General features: G+C 41.9%; 2 protein-coding genes and 1 non-coding gene across 4 annotated transcripts in view; 2 read left to right on the top strand and 1 right to left on the bottom strand.

The window, feature by feature from the left end:
• Positions 1–588, top strand: part of TP53BP1 (tumor protein p53 binding protein 1) — a 71,534-nt gene extending 70,946 nt beyond the window's left edge. For both annotated transcript variants that reach the window (XM_049613482.1, XM_049613481.1), the window contains one exon: positions 237–588. In XM_049613482.1, the coding sequence (XP_049469439.1) occupies positions 237–424 (188 nt within the window). In that variant the 3' untranslated portion in view covers positions 425–588. The remainder of the gene's footprint in view (positions 1–236) is intronic.
• A 712-nt stretch (positions 589–1,300) lies between these two features.
• TUBGCP4 (tubulin gamma complex associated protein 4) overlaps positions 1,301–24,460 on the bottom strand; it is a 35,230-nt gene continuing 12,070 nt past the window's right edge. The window contains exons 6-18 of the mRNA XM_049613489.1: positions 22,843–22,922; positions 20,112–20,313; positions 16,985–17,150; positions 16,643–16,767; positions 11,652–11,702; positions 11,130–11,235; positions 9,556–9,663; positions 8,986–9,124; positions 5,809–5,986; positions 5,126–5,260; positions 3,547–3,663; positions 2,783–2,922; positions 1,301–2,122 (exon numbers count right to left, since the gene is read on the bottom strand). Of these exons, the coding sequence (XP_049469446.1) occupies positions 2,110–2,122; positions 2,783–2,922; positions 3,547–3,663; positions 5,126–5,260; positions 5,809–5,986; positions 8,986–9,124; positions 9,556–9,663; positions 11,130–11,235; positions 11,652–11,702; positions 16,643–16,767; positions 16,985–17,150; positions 20,112–20,313; positions 22,843–22,922 (1,560 nt within the window). The 3' untranslated portion in view covers positions 1,301–2,109. The remainder of the gene's footprint in view (positions 2,123–2,782; positions 2,923–3,546; positions 3,664–5,125; positions 5,261–5,808; positions 5,987–8,985; positions 9,125–9,555; positions 9,664–11,129; positions 11,236–11,651; positions 11,703–16,642; positions 16,768–16,984; positions 17,151–20,111; positions 20,314–22,842; positions 22,923–24,460) is intronic.
• LOC125910457 (U6 spliceosomal RNA) lies at positions 12,749–12,853 on the top strand. Its single transcript, XR_007453967.1, has one exon. It is a non-coding gene; the product is annotated as a U6 spliceosomal RNA (small nuclear RNA).

Below are 24,460 nucleotides of genomic sequence, written 5' to 3'. Positions count from 1 at the left end.
GCACCACCTTCAGGAGCCACTAGGGGGGAGGCTCTATGCTTCTGCTGGTGTCCAATGGTGTATTTATAAATAATTCTACAAGGTTAGCATACAGTGATTACAGCTTTTCTCTTTGGGTTGTGATCAGTAACACTGATATAAAGGGCTGGAGTTTGGGCACAGTGCACCATACTGGCACATCTTTAATGGAAGGCTAAATTGAGTCTCCTTTCCTCATCTTCCCCTGCTTCCTGCAGATATTGCTTTAGGGGTATTTGATGTGGTGGTGACGGATCCCTCATGCCCAGCCTCGGTGCTGAAGTGTGCTGAAGCATTGCAGCTGCCTGTGGTGTCACAAGAGTGGGTGATCCAGTGCCTCATTGTTGGGGAGAGAATTGGATTCAAGCAGCATCCAAAATATAAACACGATTATGTTTCTCACTAAGGATATTGGTCTTAACCGATTTTATTCCCTGTTGTGGAGATTGTGTTTTAACCAGGTTTTAAATGTCTTGTGTGTAACTGGATTCCTTGCATGGATCTTGTATATAGTTTTATTTGCTGGACTTTTATGATAAAATAAATGTTGAATCTCTTTGGTTGTAGTAACTGGGATTTCTTCATCCATTTCTTTGAACTTAATCGCAGAACAAATAGCAAGACCAACATGTGGTACCTTCTCTGTGGTTTTCAATAGGTTTGTTCGTAGTGGAGGACAGCTTGCCAAGGAAAATAACAAGTGAATTTAAAATTTTTCCGTGCCATCATTGTCGAAAGGTTATCCTGGGCTGTTTAAAATTAGATGCTTCCCAAAACCTAATTTTACAGTAGGTCCAGATCAATAGTTGTAGCTAAAGCTGAATGGAATTGAGCATAGCTCTTAAGTTTCCTGGCAATTAAAAAAATCTCTATTTAAAATTGACCTGACAGCTGACTTGTGGGTACTGTACTTTTTCCTAAAAAGGAAAAAGCACCAGTTGCTCTGAAAGGGCAGTGACTATAAGCTTGACGGGATGACTTTGTGCAAGGATCAACAGGAGAAACACAGTGACAACATTTGGAAATGGCAGAAGTTGTAGTCAGAGGTCCAACCTTTTTTAACTGTTATTCCTGTCATAGTTACTAGAAGCTGTTCCTTCCCTACCTCTAGCATCAGCCCTGCCGCTGTCCTCTCATTCTCTAAAGCAGGGGTTAAAAACTTTTTCCTGCCAGTTAGGAAGTATTTTAGGCTTCTTGGGCTATTTGATGTGTCACAAGTACTCACCTGTGCCATGATGGCACGAAAGCGATCACAGACAATAGGTAAACAAATGAGCGTGGCTGGGTTCTGATAAAACTTTATTTACACCAACAGGTGGCAGGCCATGGTTTGCTAACTTCTCCACAGGCAGCAGTGGAAGGGGTCATCCTCAGCACACAACTGTAGGAAATAGGACGTAGTATGTGGTAGAAGGTACAGAGATAAGAACCAGATTCAGTAGCTACAGACTGACGCTGGATTGCTGCATTCTTGTTCAGTATGGAGGGAGTTGTTCAATGAGTATTTTGGTTCACACCAATATGAACATTAATAATTACCAGTAATGGTTGGGCCAGGTTAGGAGAACCTCAACTCCTATGGTTCTTCTAAGAGGGGATAATTAGACCTGTAATTTTCAGTACTTGAAATCTTAAGAATTTGACCTCAGTTTTCTTGACCCTTTTTTCTTTGTTAGAATACTACTTTAATACGTTGTCAATAGCTAGGATTGCCCTTTTACCAGCGTGAGATGAGTGGGAGTTCTTACTGCTGGGTCTCGCAGTTGAACAGTACCTAGGCGCATAGCAGGTGCTCAATGCATGGATGTGCCCCACGGATGTTCTCCGTGGACTGGATCTGGCAAGGCCGGCAGAGGGAGAGCTGACACCACGTCTACCATGGTGGGTGAGTGATGAACTCCCCTAAGGTAGGGCAGACCCTTCCACATGGGAAGCATTTGTGCCCACGGGCGTTCAGTAGTATTGCTTCTAGCAGAAAAAGGTAGAGCCCTCAGTAGTCTGCAGGCATTTGTTGAAAGGCTGGAGTGTTCTGAATCTTCTGTCACAGATTTGGGAACATGATGGGCCTGTTAGTTTGTGAACCAGATGTTTTCACATCCCGAAACTGAAAGAAAAAAAGAGCCTCATCAAATATGCTTTCCTGAGCTTTTCTTCAAAGAAATATGAATCAGGGCAACCTGTGATCTACATAATGTCATCTTAAAACTTAAGTTTGACTCTTCTAAAATCGCTTAGGAGAAATCTGCTTGAGGACATATGAGAAAGAGAAAAAGGAGAACAATAAGGTGTTTTTGAATAGGACAGGCCTCTGAGAAAAGCTAACCACCACAAAATCTATTCAACTGAAAAGAATTACAAGGGGCAGTTACCTTTCCCAGACTTGGAAGCTGGGGGATGGTGAGGCAGGCAGGGGTCTGCGGCTGTACAGCTAGTTCATGTCAGAACTGGGAACCACAGCCACACTGCTTCCCAGCAGGGCATCAGCCCAGACAAGACCTAAACACCCATCTCCGCATCAGGGATTTTAGTATGTTACTATGATGATGGCTTTTACTGGAAAATAAGCTTCATTAAAATTATTAAAGATGATCAGATGCAGCCCTTTTTCTCTCTGAGCCTTAGTCTGTTTATAAAATGAGGCTATTTGGATGAGACCGTGGCTAGAGCCTCCTAGCTCTGGAATTACAACTCGTTAAAAAGCCACACACACACACACACACACACACACACACACTCCACCGAGTTCCCCAGGGCTTGCTCCTACCTGCCCAGAGTTCCACCAGCCTGGGTGTAGTATTTGTTATAATCTAGTCGTAAGAGTAGTTGAGCCAAATCTGAGTTGATCTGATGATTGCGAACGCTGGAGAGAATCTTAAATAGGAGTGACGACTGGCGGCTAAAGCCCTGCAGAGAGAAGGACCCACGCTGCCATTCCTCTCAGACTCACCAACTGTCCCTGTGGAGTGAGGCAGGGAGGGCGGTTCCCTGAAAGAGTCTTACCCAAAAGTCTACAGCACCAGCTGGCCTTCCCACATCCTCACCTCTGTTAGCTCCTAAAACTCTTCTTCGTACAGAACCCATAGATTGCATGACTTTCTGTGAAAGTACACGCTCATTCTCAGGAGGAAGTTAGCATCTGCTTTCAAGTTAATATGTTCTGTGGTACAGTGGGGGTGGGGAGAGCTGCGTGGTTTTGTTCCCGTCGGATAATCACAATCTCAGTGAAACGGAGTTAGTTCAAGGAAGTAAGGAGGTTGGGTAGAATGTGAAAACAAAGCCATGTGTGTTTGTGGGCTGAAGAAAAGATTCAGGGCTGAGCTATTTTTGAATGTTGAGATGGCAAATTAGCTGCTTTAAAGTGAACTGACAGCAACATTTTTATCTCTGTATCTTGTTATTTCTGTATGTATGTAATTATTGGGAAAATGCCTTATTGACTCAGAGGGAAAGATCGTGATTCCCCATTGGCAAAACAACCTCTATCCTTTGGACAGGGCTGCACACCGCCAAGTTGGCCAGCAGACTTACCTTCACCAGGATGCTCAGCTGGGCAGCCCCACGTTCATCCAGTGGGCCCAGGTTCTGACTGACCAGCGAGCAAAAGCTGTGACAGAGATCTAGGATTTCATTCAGGCAGTGAAACACCTACCCAGGAAAGAGGCGGTATTAGGAAAAAGAGGTAGATGCATCCATGAAATTAAAGATTTGGGAAAACAATCTAAGAGCTACCTTACTCCCATTCTTTGACCTCAGGAGAGACAATGTCACATGCAAGTCCTGCCAGCCCCTCAAAATGCAACGTGTGTAAAACAAACTTCCCTTCCTGGCAAAGATGCTGTCATTCTCTTAGTCACTCCTGCACAAAACCTCCATTCTAGCCACAGTGAACTTGTCATCGTTTCTTGGACCCACCAAGTGTGCTCCTGCCCTGAGCTTTGCTTTCAGTGTTGTTCCCTGTGCCCGGGACACTCTCCTTAATACAGTTCAAGTTCTACCTTCTCAGCAGAGCACTCCCTTCCCCATGTACTCTTTAGTGACCCCCTGCTTCTCTCTCTATATTATGTGTACTGCTCTCTTGTTGAGGCCACCTGTGTTGTTACTGATCTGTGTATGTATGTATGTTCTGTTTCTCCAACTAGATTGTGAGCTCCTTAAGGGCAGAGCCATGACTTATACCTCTTTGTATCCCCAGTGCCTTGCATAAAGTAAGCACTCAATAAATATCTAATGGTGACCACCTGCTCTGAAATTCTGCTTTTCCCAAGGATGCACGCATGCCAGACGAGGACAATCTGGTGACAGTGGTTCCTGGTGTTGTCAGTTCACAGAAAGAACCCTTGGGAGTGGCATCCATGTAACTCACTCTCCCTTAGTGCAGCAAAAATAGCTCCAAATAGCAAAACAAAAGACAAGTAGTGTTTGTGGTGTGGCACAACTGAGGGATAAAACTGGCTGACATCACAGATGAAGTGTAATCTGTGTAACTTAAATAACCATAGAAACTCTGAGGGGTCCTTTCAATCTTTCCGCTTTTTATTCTGGAATTAGAATCTACTTGTGAGTTTTAAAAAATACTGGTGTCTGGGTTTCACTCCAGAGACTCTAAGTGCTCTGGGTCCTAGGTTTTTTAAAGCTTCCAGGTGATTCCCATGTGTGGCCAAGGTTGAGAATAACTACCTGAAGGAGATGAACATATGTATATACACACATACGTACTCAGAGGGGGAGACACTACTCCAGCTGTATGTGAAAACAACTCTCAGTTGGTCAATCCTGACCCTAAAGATTTCTGAGAACCTAAGTACTCTATGCTTTTTGTTAGCCTTTCTGTGGTGTCACAGAAACGTTTCTTAAATTCCTCTAAATCCTTCCTTTTGAGGGTTGAGCACATATTCTTCTATAGCTGCTCACCACATCCCGGGATATAATATTTCAGAGATTTAAAGACATTTAAGTTCCCTTTTAAAATTCCCTTTTAGTTTTGCTTTAACTTGTTAAAAATGGAGATCAAACAATTGCTTAAGGATAGCTCCGCATCCTGGCAACTCAGGATCTAAGGGAACAGTCGGGCTAGAAGCAGTCTGAGGAAACCAACAGCCCTACTTACAGGTTTCAACAAGATAAAGGACTGAGCCAGCAAGTTGCTAAGGAAGTGGTCGTGAGCCAATCGGATGCTTTCGAAGTCTCGGGTGGAGTTGATTTGATGCAGCAGCTGTGAGAACTGAGACTCCAGCACATCTACCTGATGGACAGTTAAACACAAATACTGTCAGTACTTGGCATATGCTAAGCGCTCAGGGACACTAAGATGCCGATGGTCTGAACTAGAAATTCTTTGCCCCCACTCCTCTTTCTCCTATTCAGACCACTTTAAGACTGACCAAAGACCCCCTGATGTCGCCTGGCCTTATAGAACTTTATCTGCCTAATACCTCATGGCCTCCAAAGTTCTGACAGATCCCTCCCGCCTCCTGCCACATCCCCTCCACCTTCTCCCTTTAGTTAAGTCCTTCCAGACGTTCTAGCAAACTATAAAAAGGGTCAAGTCAACACAAGTTAAATCCTGCACTGGTGGTAAGAACCCTAAATTCCTCATCCTTCCTCCATTTATTCCCACTTTCCTCTAAAATGCCGCCAAGAACCCCTCCCAACCCAGAGATAGAACCTACGAATTCTCTCAAACGCCAGCATTTCATCCCGTGCAGGATGGCAGTCCCACTTCAGGAACCGCCGTCAACCTCCCAGACTTCTGTTCCCACCCCTTCCTTCTCTTCATCCCTCGGCACAGACCTGGAGATAGTACTGCAGATTGTCCACCAAGAATGCCATGTGGTTTCTCAGGCGCCACTTGACCGCGTCGGTCTGGTTGGACTTGAGGTGCTTGCGCTGCATCTGCAGGGCCCAGCAGTGCTGCAGCTCAGCCTGCACCCGGCGCACGCTCAGCAGGTACTTGAAGACGACGTTGTACCTGGGGCAGACATGTCCCGCCAGCTGTTCCAGAGAGGGGCTTCACTCCCCACCTCACCTGCTGGCCACCCCTCCCCCATGGGGCAGGAAGGAAATGAGAATGGCTGGAGGGTGGGGATGAACTAACTGTGCTTTAATTTCTACGATGGAACCTTACAGAGCTGTCAGAGTAATGCGCTTCAGCTGTACAACTCAAGAACACCCCTAGCAATGTGATTTTGAATAAAAAAGCTAAATCTCAGATTACATATAGCCTGATACCCTTTTTAAAATGTTTATTTTTGAGGGAGAGAGAGAGATCCCAAGCAGGCTCTGCACTGTCAACATGGAGCCCAACATGGGGCTCAAATCTAGGAACTGTGGGATCATGACCTGAGCAGAAATCAAGAGTCGGATGTTTAACTGACTGAGCCATCCAGGCGCCCCTGATATACTTTTTTATTAATGCTTAAAACAACCAAGTAGAAAAAAAGCATACTTTGGGGGAATATATATATAGATGTTATAAAACTAAATATAAACAGGATAGAAAACGTGAATGTTAGGAGAGGGGTCACCTTGGGCTCGGGGAGCCAAGGGAGTGGGACTGGGAAAGACCACAGAGGCAGAAGGACGTTACTATCAGTGTTCCAGCTTTGGTGCTGGGAAGTGGTTTTATGGTTATGTATAAAAAGGAAGGAGGGTCTTATATGGACCAATAATAAAAATATGTTAGGAAACAAGGATTTTAGTTATTTGACTCTCTTGTCCCAAAGAAGAGAGAACACAATCGAAGGCTCCCTCACTGAGCTCTATCTCCTGCCTCACAGCAAGCTCAGGGGCTAGTTGCCTTGCACAAGAAGACACATGAGAAGGACAGCTGATTCCTAGCAGAACCAGATAAATTTACTTGTTCGTAGGAAGGCTTGCAGAAACCAATCTGATTTGGTTTTTAAAATCATCTATTCCTGGGGCACGTGGATGGCTTAGTTAAGCATCTGACTTCAGCTCAGGTCATGATTTCATGATTCACGAGTTTGAGCCCCACGTCGGGCTCTGTGCTGGTAGCTCAGAACCTGGAACCTGATTCAGATTCTGTGTCTCCCTCTCTCTCTGCCCCTCCCCAGCTCACGCTCTCTGTCTCTCTCAAAAATAAGTAAACACTTAAAATCATCTATTTCTAATGGAACATAGTAAAAATAGTATACCTTGTTTGGATTCTGATTTGAACAAACCCAAACATGAAAAGACATTTGTTAAAAAAAAAAAAAAAAAAAAAAGACATTTGTGGATAACTGTGAACATTTCCATGTGGACCAGATATCAGATAAGGACTTACTGTCAATTTTACTGGGTGTGATAAGTGCATTGTCGTTACATTCAAAACATGCCTTTTCTGAATTGCAGAGTGATGGGAGTGAAATGACATGTCTGGGATTTGCTTTATAAAGCCTCTAGCGGGAAAAAAAAGATAAAACAAATAGCATAATGTTGATGATTACTGAAGCTTGATAAAGTATACATGAGCGATTATAGTCCATACTTTTGTATACATTTGGAAATTTTCATAATTAAAAATTTTTAAAAATACATTGGAGATTGATTTCTTCAAGGGTGTTCACAGCCTGATATGTGAGGAGGTAAATGGACTGTTTGCCTGTGGGACACTGGGAGCTGTGGAGGCTCTTTGGACAAGGTCCATGCAGCTTACTTAGGTGTGCTGTGGGCTCTGAACCTGCCACAGAAATCTCCCTCAACCAGCCTTGTCTTTTCCAGTTCATGCCTGTTCTCCATACTGCAAGCTTCTTTACCCCAAAAAGTAGACAGGGTTGTGAACAGGAGCAGAGAGATGAAGTGAGGCCCTTTTCTTCATTTATTTCCTTTTCTCCGTTCATCTAGCCCGAGGACAATGGCCTCCATCCTCCAACTAGGGCAGGGGCCAGTGCCCTATCCCGTAATAGGATTTGAGAAATTCCTAAAATGCTGTGGGGGCGGATTTCACAGGCCACCACCAGCCAAGCATGCTTCTCCCACCTCCCTTCCCCTAGAGCTCTCGTTCCCTGGCTTGGAGACATGAGGTCCTGACAGAGTAGAGCAATAGCACGTGGCAAGCTCTCAGGATAAAGAACAGAGCTGATCCAAAAGTCTCTCACCACCTTGGTCCAGCTCCTTCATTCTACCCCTCAGCTTAGCTGTCCCCACTGCTTCTCCAGGGGGGTTACGGAGGTGGCTCAAGTCTGCAGCAAACACTTGGACTTGGAAACTCTTCCCAAGAAGATCAACGAAATATTACAAAAGTTAGGGAGGCAACTTGCTAGTCTGATGGAATTAACAAAGGCCAGATTCTCCATGTGGTACCCAAGATTGCATCTTCCCGGGTCACAAACTGGCAGCCTGTAAACTGCTTATCTTGGAACTTACAAGACAGCAGCAGGGGTGCCTGGATGGCTCAGTAGGTTAAGCGTCCGACTCTTGATTTCTGCTCAGGTCATGATCTCAGGGTTCCTGAGTTTGAGCCTGAAATTGGGCTCTACATGGACCATGAGGAGCCTGCTTGGGATTCTCTCTTCCCTCTCTCCTTTCCCCCTCCCCACATTGTGTGTGCCATCTCTCAAAATAAAGAAACTTTAAATAAAGAATAAAAATTTTTTAAAAAAGCAGAGGTGACCTGTTTCAGTTGGTAGAGTACGCAACTCTTGATCTCAGGGTTTTAAGTTCAAGCCCCAAGTTGGGTATAGAGATTACTTAAAAAATAAAATCTTAAAAACAAACACCAACACCACCACTACCATATTGATGGTTTGAAGGGTTTGACCCTCTTGTTCATCCCTGTCCCCACTACTCCCTACTGTCTTCTGTCCAGTCCATGAAGGCATCTCAGTTTGCAACCCCCGATTTACAAATTGTTTACAACCACCAGCTGGGTGGTTATCTTGCTCCCACCAATTCTATTGCTGATCATTTCCACCCTTGGAAGTAAGGTAGGTAATATCTACCTGTGAGAAATTCGTAAGTACTCACTTTTCCAGAACAGCAGGGGTGAAGAGAATGTGCAGTGGCCATTGCACTTTGTAGGAGAGACCTAGGGCTGCCCAGCCAGATGCAGGGGCTTCCCGGGGAGAAGTTTCCCGAGAAGGCCCTTCTCTCGCCTGAGCAGCATCTGTTAAGAAGAAAAAAGACAGCTTTGCTAACCTAGAACCACAGCTTCCGCAAGGTGAGTCACATTCATGAAGTGAGCGCTCACTTGAGCCTGCAATGTCAGAAGCATAAAGTGGACAAAAAGGGACTTGCAGAAGGCAAGGAAATTCTGTGGGAGATCCTCTAGGAGGACTTTTAGATTCTTTTAAAGTCTGGTGGCTGGAAATAAATAGAGCTTTCCAGCAGCGGGACGAAAACGAAAAGAAAATCATGGCCTGGGCGTCCCACTTAGCCTCTCTGGACTTCCTTTTTCTCCCATATGAAACAGGGTACCAGACAAGGTGACTTCTAAGGTCAGAAATGATATGGTTTCTGTGGAGGTGGATGGAAGCAGAGATGAGAGAACAGACAATGACCAGTAAGAGCAGAAAGATCTAAGAAAGAGCAGCAAACCTTTATGGTCCTTTCCATGATACTCAATCGTCAAGTGCAACAGAGGGAGAAGGTTGTCATCATCCAGCAATACCTTATGTGCAGACTGCTGGAAGGCCACATTCACATCTGAAAGAGCACATGGGCTGATGAGAATGCTAGGCTATGTGACAGACCCAGATGCCACCGGCTTTCCATGTCTCCTCTAGCCTGCCTGACACAGCAGGACGCAGTGTAAACGGGTTGCTTTAGCGTCACTAAGCATGCATTCCTCCTCCTGCTGCTGCTAGCAGCACCCAATTTTCCTTGGAGAATCACCCCTCCCAGCATTATCCATGTAGTTCAGTGGGGCTGACAATACCCGATTCTAGGGTAAACAGGTGATGCAGGCATGATCAAATGGAATGTAATTCTCTACCTTGTTATACTATTTTGTTTAGGGATGTGAACATGACTCAAGCCAGGACAATGCAGAGGTTCTATTCAGATTGAAAGAGGTTTTTTTGTTATTGTTTTTGTTTTTGTTTTGAGATAAACAAGGCCTTAGCAGGATGTGAGCTTGGCTGGAGGCCATCTTGCTACCATATGGAGCAAGCCTGTCTGTGAAAAAAGGCAGAAGTGAAAGATAGAATGACACCAAGTCCTGAAGGCATCGTGTAAGCCACTGGATCGGACTTTGCCTAAAGCCATCATACTCTGACCTTCTCATTTATGAAAGTCAATAAATTTTCCTTCCCCTTTACATGATTTTGAATTGCGTTTTCTGATATCTGATGAAAAAAGTCTGATGTGAGTAGAGTGGACATCTCTTGTTTTACAGAGTTAGAAAAATGGTAACCCTGTCGGTTTCCTATTTTCTTTTTTTGATTCTGATCCTTACCCGACTCTCCTCATGTAGTTTGAATGGGAACGGTGAGCATTCCCATTAGTCCAGTTCACTGAAGGAGGCGTATCTTAATGTCTGCCATCTTTGATGCAGGGGTATGTATATGATCTGGACTAGGCTAATCAAAACCCTTTCCTGGAATCTTACAATTTGCTCCAGAAAGACTGGATTTGGTTCCTCCAGAAAGACACATTTGGTTCCTGGGAACTGTTGCCATGTTTCCAAAGGGGACTGGAAGGCCATCAAATGGCATGAAAGAGGCACAGACAAGATATAGTAAAGAGAATTCTAGCAGTATTCAAGTCCCTAGTTTTAGTCCCTCAATTGTTCTGAGGCCCAGCTATACTCCTATCCCACTGGAGTTACAAATATAATAGCAAATACATTTCTCTTTTCTACCTGGGTTAGTTCAGTTTAAGTTTCCATCATTCACAACCTAAAGATTTCTAATACACGTGGCATTAAGTCCTGATATGCCCCATAAGGAAGGTAGGACTATAATCTGATAAAATACCTGATTTGTGCCCACTCTTCCAGGAAGGGTCAAGAGGCTACTCCCAATGACCTCCATGTACAGCCCACCTGAAAGGCCTTCCGTCTTTGGAAACATGGCTCCATAACTCGCCAGGCTGCTCTTATGTGGAACAAACTGAACAGTTTAGCAGCAATTTCAGTACAGTGGTCATTCTCAGGCCCACAGGACAATCACCATGTTCAGTTACTGCAGTGGGTGGTGTTTTTAACATGTGTTGAGCTGTGTCAATGAAGGCCTGAAACAGTTCTCCACGTCCCAGAAGGTAAAAGTCTTTGATGATCTGTGGAAAGAATTTCAATTTACAATCCAGTAATGCAGCATGGCCAGGAGCTCCTCACTAGCCTAATTACACAGAAAATTTCCAATTTCATCAGTTAAGCCCAACCTAAAAAGGATACAGGCTTTTGACATGTCAAAGGGGCATACTTAGCAATTCCTCAAGGCAGGACAATGGGTGTGTCTTCGGTATCATTTATTCAATGACAACACAATATTATGCCAGAAGAAAATAAACACCCAAACCTTTATACTCTAGACATTTGTAAAATTAGGTAGAGTTTGTGTTCTTGGATGAGAACATGTGAGGAACACTCAGGAAGTCTAGGTACAGGCCACCAGTGCTCGTCAGACAGCCTAAAGAATGAGTCACTGCCCACCAGCATCATTTCAAGAGTTAAAAGACAGCTAAGCTATTACCTTCAGCTGACCCAGTAAATCTGACTCTTCCACCATCAGCTTCCAGAGATGCTGTGAAAAAAATATATATAACAGGGATAAAATTCCATTCCAATGAAAACTTCTAAAAAGAATGATTTTGTACAAGGGCCCCTAGGTGTCTCAGTTGGTTAAGTGCCCGACTCTTGAATTCGGCTCAGGCCATGAACTCCAGGTTTGTGCATTCAAGCCCTGACTTGGGATTCTCTCTCTCCCTCTCTGTCCTTCTCCGACTCGGGCACACACATTCTCTCTCAAAACAAATAAACGTTGGAAAAAAAAAAAAAAAAAAGGAATGAAACTAGTGATACATGCAACATGGATTAATCTCAAAATAATCATGAGAAAAGCAGCCTGACCCACCTCTTCCCCCAAAAGAGTACCTATTGTTTGACTCCACTTTTATAAATTCTAGAAAATGCAAACTAATCTATAGTGACAGAAAGTGGTTCAGTGGCTGCTTGGGAGCAAGGAGGGTAAAAAGTGTTGAAAATAAAGGATGGAAGAAGATATGAGGTAACTAATGAAAGCTGGGTAATGATCTTAACTAATAAAATAGAATTTAAGTAAAAAATATATATTTAAGGGGAGCCTGGGTGGCTCAGTCGGTTAAGCTCCTAATTCTTGATTTCAGCTCAGGTCTTGGCACCTCAGGGCCATGAGCTGGTCTCCCACACTAGGCGTGGCACCTACCTTAAAAAAAAACAAAACATACATATATATATACTTAATATATATGAATATATATCATAAGTGATAAAGAGTACATAATCTATACATAAAAGGAAAAACAATAAATAAATATATATTCACCAGAAATAGGCACACACCTAACATATAGCCTGGAAATGAGGCATTAGAACATGCAGAGAACTCTAGACTCACCAACTATACACTCGCTGAGCACATGCAGAACTAAAACCTAAAAACAAAAAACGGGCCCTACGTCAATCCATAAAGGAAGCCTCATTCAACTCCGAAGGACCAATCTATAGACTATGTTTTCCAACTGTACCGCAATAAAAATCAAAGCTTAATAAATTCCTGGGGTTAAAAAGAAAATCAGAAATTACTGAAGAGTGCTCGCTTCAGCAGCACATACACTAAAATTGGAATGATAGCGAAGATTAGCATGGCCCCTGTGCAAGGATGACACACAAATTCGTGAAGCATTCCATATTCTTCTCAAAATAAATAAAAAAAATATTTAGGGGAGCCTGTGTGGCTCAGTCGGTTAAGCGTCCGACTTCAGCTCAGGTCATGATCTTGCAGTTTGTGGGTTCAAACCCCACTCAGGCTCTGTGCTGACAGCTCAGATCCTGGAGCCTGCTTCAAGTTCTGTTTCTCCCTCTCTGCCCTTCCCTCGTTCATGCTTTGTCTTTCTCTCTCAAAAATAAATAAACGTTAAAAAAAATTTTTTTAAAATTATTTAGAAAAGGATGTTAATGTATACACTCCATGCAAAAAAGTTGTGAGACACAGTCAAAGCAATATAGAAAGCTTTATATAGATTACCTAGGATATAAGGGTTACAAATAGAAAAGTCAAGTTTTCAACCCTGGAAATTAGTAGTGAGTAACAGAAAACAAAAACAAAAACAAAAAAACCAAGAAAAAAAAAAATAAAGGCAGATATCAATGAAACAGAGGGGAAAAGAAGGTAATAAAAACACAAGGTGGTTCTTCGAAAAGATTAGCAGGACTCAACGGTAAAAGATTAAAAGAAAATACAAAATAAAACGCATAAACACATATTTTCTAAAAAATTAAATCTAGATGAAATGGGTCTTCCTAGAAAAGTAGAAAATACCAAGATTAGTATGACAAATAATGATCTTGAACAGATTAACATAGATTTAAATACACTGAATTGGTAAAGATTTCCCCTTGAACAACTAGCTTAGATAATCTTTCAGGTAAATTCAATCCAACTTTCGGTAATAACTCCTGTCTTCTATTAATTATTCTAGAAAATAGAAAAGAGTGATAGATGCCTCGCTCATTTCATGAGGTTTCTAGTCTTTATTCCACAACCACATGAGAACAAAACAGGAATAGTCTAATTTCACTCGTAAACATAGATGCAAAAATTCCAAGTACTGTACTGGCTAACCAAATCCAACAGTGTATTAAAAAAATAAAATGTTCAAGTATAGTTTATCTCAGGAAGATTCAACATCTGAAAACCTAATCCACAATTTACCATATGAGTAGCCTAAAGGAGAAAAAGAACTCCGAGCAAGAAACCACCATAATTGACATAGAAAATGCAGTTGATAAAATTCATCATCTATTTATGATAAAAACTCATAGCAAACTAGGAAGAAGAAAGTTTTGGTTTTTTTTTAACATGATAAACTTATGTGCCAAAGGCCCTCAGCAAACATTGGAGTAACACAGAAATTGTAGGTACATGACCTTTAAGAGCCAACATATCGAAAATGCTCATCATCGCCTCATACTAGCATTGCCTCCACACAGTTTGTATCAACTACCACTCCAGCTGTTTAATGTAGTATTAGAAATCCAAGACTGTAAGAAAAAAAACAAAAGCAAAAGCCTAAAATTGGAAGTAACTCTTACTTGCAAACGATACAATCATTACTCAGAAAAATCAACAAACTATGAGAACTAAAAAAAGACCTTAAGAGGTCAGGCAGAAGATCCGCGCACAAAAATCAATACTGCCACTTCTCTACATAAAAACTGTAGCTAACTAAAAAATTAAAATAACAAACCATTACATATGTAGAAATTAATTTTAAAAATCTTTTCACTGAAGTACTAAAACTACATACAGAAAAGCACACAAATCAGAAGTTTACAGCTCAGAGAATTTTCACAAACTGAACACATCTGTATAAGCAGCACCCTGAGAACCCTATTCCTACCCTTCCCATTGATCAAGGTCAGATATGATCATGACATCTAACAACAGATTAGTTCTGCACTTGAACATTTATATTAAACTTTGTATTAACTGTTTTTGAACTTTATATAAATAAATTCATATAGTGTGTATACTTTCTAAAAAAATCAAGAAGGAAAGAAAACAAAAAATGGACGAGTATGATATGTATTTGTGAGACATTCCCCCCTTTTTCCTTCTAAAAAGGAAACTATTTTCATTACTATAAATTGTTATTATTAGGGTAATACCTTACAAAAAAGCCTATTAGCTGCAATTCTAAAAGACTTCAAAGAGTCTGAACTTCAGTTCTTTGTCTATCATTTTTTACAAACTGGAAATGTAATGTCTAGCAGTATCTGCATTTCAGATTTCACAAGAAAAAACCATTTTTGAAATCTTGTATTATTAAGGTTTTACTTTCCTTCATGAATTAATTCCAGAGTTATCACAAGAACAGTAAGAGAACAGAAATAGATTTAATAAAATAAAGTGTCCCTTAGACTAGAGCTGCTCTAGTTACAGATTGAGGAGGGGCAATACCTTGAAATTATGAAGGGACAGAAGCATGTAGATCTTTAGTTGCCCACAAAGAATCAAATGAAGTGATATCTTAAGATCTAATATTCCGTCTACATCACAGCTCTGTCTCCCATGCCCAGAATTTTTGAGATAGTAACTGGAAAAGGAAATCCTATTCATGATTGATTACTATGTTTCCAATGTGAGGATATCTGATGCCAAACTTCTTAGCAGTTCTAGATACCGCAGCGCACTGGGTACACTTCACAATCACCTGCAGTGGTTTGCTGGTTGGTTGTCTAGTTGGATGGTATCGATACTATTATCTACTCCCTCCCTCTCGATGTAGATCTCTAAGTCAGCAGCTCTGGAGGTGAGGATTTGATACAAATCCATGTTTTAAGATTTTCCAAAGCAGTTCCAGCCACAGCCAAACTTGAAAACCACTAATATAGCAAACAAAACAGTTGTCTGACTAAAGATCTCATTTCACATTATCACACACCTGGGAGCCAAATTTTATTTTAAGCCACAGAACAGATGCCCATTTGAAAAATCATTGGTCACAATTTAAGATGGTGGATGAAGCACAATTTACTTAAGAACCCTGAAGTAGGGGATGCCTGGGTGGCTCAGTCAAGTGGCCGACTTCAGCTCAGGTCATGATCTTGCAATCCGTGAGTTCAAGCTCTGCATTGAGCTCTGTGCTGGCAGCTCAGAGCCTGGAGCCTGCTTCAGATTTTGTGTCTCCCTCTCTCTGTCCCTCCCCGACTCATGCTCTGTCTCTCTCACTCTCAAAAATAAACATTAAAAAAAAAAAAAAAAAAGAACACTGAATACAAGTCACAAGACCTGTTTTGATGTCACCTTTGTTACTTACTGTGCAACACTGGACAAGTTAGTTTTCATGGAAAAATAATACTTGTTCTGCATTCCTCATAAGATCATTATATCCATAAATGAAAGAGTTAGCAGTAAAGCCATCTAAAATGTAAGTGAGATGCTAAATTTACCCAGAATCATTTGATTCTTTGCAGTTCCTGCCAACTATATTGACAGATTCCAAATGCTAACTGTCTGAAATTGAAAGCAAGCCCTCTCTTTATTCAATTTAAGTAGCTAACTAGCGAACTCCTGTTGTGTGTGAAAAGACTAAAGCAGCTCTGCCTCTATCATTAAAAACTTCTTGGGGTGCCCAGGTGGCTCAGTTGGTTAAGTGTCCAACTTCGGCTCAGGTCATGTTCTCACAGTTCCTGAGTTCAAGTCCCGTGTTGGGCTCTGTGCTGACAGCTCAGAGCCTGGAGCCTGCTTCGGATTCTGTGTCTCCCTCTCTCTCTGCCCCTCCCCCACTCATGCTCTGTGTCTCTCTCTCAAAAATAAACAAACGTTAAAAAAAAAAAACCAAAAAAACTTCTTGCCCTTCAACTCTCTCAAATAATTCCCTCCAAGCTGAGTTCTAATCACATCAAGAAGCAACAAAAGTACTCAGTTTGTGGGGAACTAGTCTGTTTTCTCGCTAAGCAAATATACCGTGAAATACAAACCTCGGCCACAGTACTACGAATACGATCCACCACCTGCTCGAAGTCCACCAGGCTGAAGAGTGGCTGCTGCTTGAGCCGATGAAGTTCTGCAGCAAAGGTGTCCTCCTGGTTCTTCAAAATGGATCCTGCAAAACAGGAAGGCACCTTCAAAGGAAGGCAGAGAGCGGTGGGACAGGCAAGGATTTACAATCCGGTCAGACTCTTCTCAAGTAAGCCTATAATGGTGCTGCAAACTCGGTACCTAAACTTTACCAGCCACTCACTCTGACCGAGCATTCTTTGGGGCCACGCAGTATGAAAAAGGGCCTTTGAAGACGATATATTGACCAATGAGAGTCTTACCTTTCCTAGTCAGGTTTACATTTTGGTTCTCAAACATCTGGACAGATTCTCCAACAAACAGGATTTTTTCAGCAACCCTCACTGGAATGTAGGATGGCAAAATCTCCACTCGTAGGGAAAACTGTTTTAGAGATGGTGCCAGCATGTTCTCTTCCTCTATCAGGCGCTACTCCAGGAAATAATCCGTAGCAGACATGATGTATGAAGAAGAGGAAAGCAAGAAAACATCACTAATTCTCCCAACCCATGACTTATATTTTCTAGGACTTTAAAATGAAGTCTGAATGCCTAAATCTGAATGCCTAAATTACCACTAGAGAGATGATTACATTTCCATTTTCAGATAGTGAGAGAACATGGTGGAAATCACTGTGGTTGTTTTTAACATGAGGATTTTAGTCCTCACTCTGCCTTTACTATGTAAAACCCTGTGCAGTAGGTCAGGAATTCTGCTTCCTTACCTGTAGGGACTTTATCGTCTTGTACATATGCTTGCTCTGCCCACCTCTTTTTTTTTTTTTTAATGTTTATTTTTGACAGAGAGGGGGGGGCGAGGGACAGAGAGAGAGAGAGAGAGAGAGAGAGGAAGACACAGAATCTGAAGCAGGCTCCAGGCTCTGAGCTGTCAGCACAGAGCCCAACATGGGAGTCGAACACATGAACTGTGAAATCATGACCTGAGCCAAAGTCAGATGCTTAACAGACTGAGCCACTCAGGCACCCCTCAGCTCTTTACTAGTATATAACCCAAGTCATTTAGCCAAGTGGTTCTCCAACTGTAGCTCTTGGTCCAGCAGCATCAGCTGGAAACTTCTTACTTGGAAACTCTGTTAGAAATGCAAATTTTCAAGCCCCTCCCCAGATCTAGGACAGCCTGGCAGATGAGGCCTAGACATCCATCAGTGTTTTAATAAGCTCTCCAGCTAACTCTGACACATACAGACTTGCTTTGGACTTGATCCTTATCCTCCAGCTCCCAGCAGGAACTCTGGGCTCCACAATCCTGACTTTGAGCTCTGCTGTTTACCCTTTCTGGTTTGTGCTCCAGTCCCCTGAGGACTGCCCAGACTCTCTTTTCCTCTTGTTCTCCTCACTCTTCTTAGACAATCACATCTTCTTCTGTCACTGAATTGATCATTATAACAGGTATTTCTAGTCTTTTTACATCATAGGACTCTGCATTATAAACGCTATGGAACTTTGAGACAGTTATACAAACGTACATTTCACAGAACCTCCTGAAGCCACCCAGGGGCCCCAGGTTAAAAACATCTATATGCTGATGACTCCTTAATCTTTATCTTCAAGCTAGACTGTTCTCATGAGCTCCAAGCTCAGCCCACTGAACATTTCCTGCAAGTACCTCAAACTCAACACGTCCAATACTGGAACCATCTTCTTTCCCCCGGTATTTGCCATATACATTCCTTATCATCTCTGCCTGCCTAGCCACTGAAGGCAGAAACTTAGGTATCATTCTTGACTCTTCCTTCTGGACTCCTATCCAAACACTAAAGCCTACCCATTCCACCTGCTAAGTCTCTCTCAAGCCTCTCTATTCTTTTCCATATTTACTGTTACTACCCTCAGTTTAGGCCACTATTATCTTTCACTTGAGTGTCCCCAACATTCTCCTAACTGACCTCCCTGTTGCTAGTCTTAATTTTTTTTAATGTTTATTTATTTACACAGAAAGAGAGAGAGTGAGAGAGAAAGAGCATGAGCAGGGGAGGGGCAGAGAGAGAGGGAGGGAGAGAATCCCAAGCAGGCTCTGCACCATCAGCGCAGACCCTGATGCAGGGCTTGATTTCATAAACCATGAGCTCATGACCTGAGCTGAGATCAAGAGTTGGACGCTCAAAGGACTGAGCCACCCAGGCGACCCTTGATTTTTTAAAAAACAATTTCCCCACACAGTGTCCAGAGTCATCTATCATAAAGTCTCATTGTGTTGACCTCTTGCTGAAAATTCTTCACTAGCTCCAAGCTCTTTTGAGGTTCAAGTCTAAATACCTTCCCATTGATGACAAGGGCTTTCATGATCTTACCTCAACAGTTTCATCGATTACTACTTCCCCCCTCCCCTCCATTGTCCCTTGTACTTTGTATTTCAGCTTTTACTTGACCATTTCAATTGTATTACTGGTTCCTCAAATAAGCCAGGTCTTTCATGGTCTCTGTACTTTGTACACATCCTTCCCTCTGCCTAGAACGTTTCTTAACCTCTCCTTCCAAACTCTGCAATTTAGACATACATTCCACTGAAAAGCCTTCTCTAGCTACTCTAAGTTCTGAGAATACCCATTCTTGCTCTTTCCAGAGCACTTTGTACACTTTAATGTCACTGTTTATTTTTCTAGGTCTTTCACTAAACAATAAGCTCCTTAAGCATAGGGTCTGCTACCTTTTTTTTTTTTTTTTTTAATTTTTTTTTTTACCGTTTATTTATTTTTGCGACAGAGAGAGACAGAGCATGAATGTGGGAGGGTCAGAGAGAGAGGGAGACACAGAATCTGAAACAGGCTCCAGGCTCTGAGCTGTCAGCACAGAACCCGACGCGGGGCTCGAACTCACGGACTGCGAGATCATGACCTGAGCCGAAGTCGGACGCTTAACCGACTGAGCCACCCAGGCGCCCCAGCTACCTTTTATTCATCTACTCAGTTAAACACCCAGTAACTCTCCTAGAACAGTGCCTGGCCTATAACAGGCATTCAATAAAATGCTGTAGCAGGATAAACGAATGAATAAATAGATCGATGGATGAATAAAGACAATATAGGACTTTTAGTACTCTAATGGAAACTCTAAGCTGCACTTAAAAGCTATAGGGTAACTACACAACTACCTGAAAAGACTCATTAACCTCATAAATGCATATACTGGGACAAGGGGAAACAAAGGAATCTCACAAATATATTTTCTATTTTGTAGTCTCCCATTAAGTTAGGTATTAAGAATGCAGTTAAGATAAAGCCAAGTTCAAGTGTTTATGTCTAAAGAATTTCTGAAAGGTGCTTCGACTCTGATGAGCTGGGGACAAGGGTAGAAATCTCCAAAAGGTCATCTAGCTGACAACTTCTCTGACTCGGGCAGGAGTACGCCAGACTTCTTGCCATGTTCTCACCAAGTCCTGGAGTTCTCTCAACTGTTTTCCTGTCAGTCCCCCAATGCCCAGATCCTCCTCGTCCTCTTCTGGCTGGGCACTGACATTCCCAGAAGAAGGACCCTGTTTGATAAAGAACTCTTCGTGCTGGTCCAGGAGGAGTCCATGGAGCATCCAGGCTGAGAGCTGCTTATACATGACCCCATGACACACGGCCAGGATCCTGAGTGGAGAGAAAAGCAGGAGCCTTAGAAGTCCACTTCGCAGACACTGAAGCCTACATCTGCACGGAGACCATGCTCTAAACTGCGACAGGACAAACAGAGGTCTGATGACTCAGAAGGGAAATGACCAATTAGGCTAAAAATAATTGTGCTATTTTAATTTAAATGTTTGTGGATGAACTCAGCGATTAAATTTCCACACTTGTAGCCTACATGCTGAAGTCTGAATGTTCAGTAAGTGTTCTGCTGGGTTTTTAGAAGAGGCACATTTTCTTTCCTCCTTTTGTGTGGAGGAGTTCCAAAACTAAGGATTCTTGTTAAAATTAAATGTGCTTATAAGAGTCTGGCTAACACAGTATTAAATTTGTTTTATTTTTGTTGGAGTCACATATGGAGAGTAGATGCACTATGCGAGAGGCAGGTATATCTCCTACAATCCTATAATCCTTCAAGATGCAGAAAGGTTGTTGGAGAATGGGACATTCTCATGGTCTTAAAGGATCACTCCCCAGATAACATCTTAGTTACAAAGAGGAAAATGTGCCTGTGTTTTTTTTTTTTTTAATGTTTACTTATTTTTGAGAGAAAGAGTGAGCGAGAGTGTGTGAATGGGGGAGGGACAGAGAAGTAAAGAGGGAGACTGAGAATCCAAAGCAGGCTCTGCACCATCAGCAGAAGGCCGATGCAGGGCTTGAACTCATGAGCTGTGAGATCATGACCTGAGCTGAAGTTGGACGCTTAACTGAATGAGCCACCCAGGCACCCTGAAAATGTTCCTCTAAAATGGACTGGTTAGGACTCTTAAAATGTCAATGTCATCAAAAGATTAAAAAGGCAAGGAAGGGCACTGTTCCAAATTAAAGGGGACTAAAAAGAGGTGGCTGCAAAAAGCCACAGGAAAAGGCAGACTCCATCCGGGAATGCAAAAAAGAACAAGGGTAAAAGACTTTTGGGGGACAACTGGAGAAATTCAGATTTATTTTTGGATAATATATTGTTGAATTAACATTAACTTTTTGGGCTATAATATGGTATTGAGGTTATATAAACCAATTGAAGTTATATAAGCCTTTTTTCTAAAGAGATACAAGCTGAAGTATTTACAAGTTAAGCATTGTATCTGTGATTACTCTCAAATGATTTAGCACACATGGTGTCCATGTGTGTATGTTTATATATATTTACATATATATATATATTTCACAGTCCATACAGAGGGGAAAAAGAAAAAGAAATCAAATGTGGCCAAATGTTAACAACTGGTGAAACTGAAGGATATAGTGTTTACTATACTGTTCTTTCAAATTTTTGTAGATCTGAAAAATTTCAAAATAACTTGGGGAGAAATGAAAAGAGCTTGAGTCTGCTATTTATAATAAGCTAACTGAATGGAATCTATCATTAAAAAATCAAATCAGGTGGAGGGGGGTGCCTGGGTGGCTCAGTCAGTTAAGCTTCCTACTTTGGCTTAGGTCATGATCTCACAGTTCCTAAGTTCGAGCCCCGCATCGGGTTCTGTGCTGACAGCTCAGAGCCTGAAGCCTGCCTCGGATTCTGTGTCTCCTTCTCTCTGCCACTCCCCCACTCATGCTGGTCTCTGTCTCTCAAAAATAAATAAACATTAAAAAAATAGTTAAAAAATCAAAATTTACATTTAGTACATTCGAGTACTTGGTCTATAAAATTTGGTCTTGCAAATATATAACAAATATGCACTTAATCACAGGATCTATGTAAGATTTTATATTCCATGCATAAAACTATGTATATGTATAGAGAAACCGTAGAGAATATATATACAGTGAAAGTAATATTGGGTATCTCAAAGATTAGAAAATCTATTTCTTCTCTTTACAGGTCTGTATTTTCTACAATCAAAATACAATTCTTTTATTAGGAAAAAAAAAAGGCCCAATAATAGAGAATTAAGTCCCTGAAGCATGTTCTGGGAAGTTTCCTTTTGCAGATTTTGACAGTGTTTATATTTATAATATTTTTAATTTTAATTTTACCTTTATAGACCATCAAGTGAATATACCTTTATTTAGCTTTCTTCTGCTGCTGGTAGTTTCCTAACGTCCTGATAAAACAGACAACATTCCAGTGAATGTTTCTGCATATGGTTATTTTCTTCTTTTGAATAGGTGTTAGGATAAAATTCCTAAGAATGGCATAATGGGATTATAAACATTTTTAAGGATCTTGATATAAAATGCCAGCTACTCAAAACACACACAGTTTAGGTATAGCGACATTATCTGACACATGTAATAGAAATTCTCCAAGGATAATGATATCCCCAAATTAAAGAGCACTGCTTCAAGGTCATCTAGGTGACTAGATTCTAGCTTTGATCCTCAACACTTCCTAACATTCTTTTTGCAGTTTCTGAGCCATCATACATGGGTCTTTTCTATCCTGGTCTTAACTTTTCCCAGAGGGAAACCTGAGATGACCTGAAAATGAAACAAGTGCAAAGTCAAGTCACTTGATCACCCAACCCTGCCCCCAATTAAGCCATGACTTACTTTTCTAGTGCACTTCGAACAGGGGGCAAACCTCCGCAGCTGTGTTTGTATACCGTTTCCAGGATTTGACAACCATGAATCTGTGCAAAATACAACCTTGTCAAACTGGATTCCATTTTAACAGTTCGCATAGGACAAACTCATATTCGGTATTCAATCCAGAGAGCACATCCAGCAGATAATGAGGCTAAAGATCTACAGAGAATTCTAATTTTGACTCTAATTCCAAAGTGTGCAGGGGCGGTTTTCCCAACACCACAAAGCAATTCTTTAACACCGGCTGGGTGTCCTACAATTCAACTCAATTCTGACACTACCAGAACATCATCAAATTCCACAGGTGAAGGGGTCAGTCCCACAAGACCTCCCCTCCACTTCTAACACCAATCTCAAGCCCAGGGCTGACTGGCTGATAAAATCAGAGGTTCCCACAACCCTTTCCTTGGATTCCATTAGCTTGCTAGAGCAGCCCACAGAACTCAGAAAATCTTAGTCACTAGATTACCTGTTTATTAAAAAGCATACTAAAGATATGAATCAACAGCCAGACGAAGAGATGCATAGTGTGAGGTTCCAAACAAAGGAGCTTCTGTCCCCGTAGAGCGTGGGCCCAGCATTGTAGCCAGAAGTGTTCTGGTTCAGCGACCTACAAGTTCTCTGAAACCAGCCCTTTCAGATTTTTATGGAGGCTTCACTTCATGGGCACAATTGATTAAATCACTTACTGCTGATGACTGAACTCAACCTCCAGCCCCTTTCCTCTCCGCAGAGGTCAGGGGTATGAAGGTCCCAATCCTCCAATCAAATGCTTGTTTCCCCTGGCAACCAGCCAATCCTTAGGTGCTTTCCAAAAGTCACTTAATTACCATAGACTCAGGTGTGGCTAATTATGAATACCAAGACACCTTTATCATTCTTATCACTTAGGAAATGCCAAAGGTTTTAGAAACTACGTGCCAGAAAGGGGATGAAGATGAAATATATATAATTTTTTATTTTTTTTTTGAGAAAGAGCACTAGCAGGGGAGGGGCAGAGGGAGAGTCTCACGACTGTGAGACCATGACCTGAGTGGAAATCAAGAGTCTGGCGCTTAACCACTGAGCCACCCAGGGGCCACCCTATATTTATTATAGATCACAGTATCACAACAGTTATTCTATAAAATATGGACCTCCACTCTACTTACTCTTCCCCACCCCATCCATATGCCCCCAGCAGCAGCAGCAGCAGCACCAGGGAGTTTGTAAGAAATGGAAATTCTTGGGACCAACTCCAGGCTTACTGAATCAGAATCCCTGTGGCAGGGCCCAGCCACATGGTTTTAACCATCTATTCCAGGTGATTCTACTGCACTAGAGAAACCAGAATCATTCAGAGTTAAAATTCCAAGCTAAGAAGAAAGCTCTTTATTTCAGATTAAGGCCTAACTCATGCTCTAAGGTATACAGTTTTCAAAAAAATCTGCTGCTTCTTTCTATGTCCTTCTGTCTCTCTTTTTAAAACTCCTTTATTGAGGTATAATTTATATACCATAAAATACACCCAGAATTAAGTGTACCGCTCAACAACTTTTAGTAAATTTTACAGTGTGTACAACCATCGCCGTAATCTAGTTTT

The sequence above is a fragment of the Panthera uncia genome (assembly GCF_023721935.1).
Source record: "Panthera uncia isolate 11264 chromosome B3 unlocalized genomic scaffold, Puncia_PCG_1.0 HiC_scaffold_1, whole genome shotgun sequence".
Taxonomy (NCBI): domain Eukaryota; kingdom Metazoa; phylum Chordata; class Mammalia; order Carnivora; family Felidae; genus Panthera; species Panthera uncia.
Note: the sequence above shows the minus strand (reverse complement) of the source record. Positions and strands in the feature narration are given on the sequence as shown.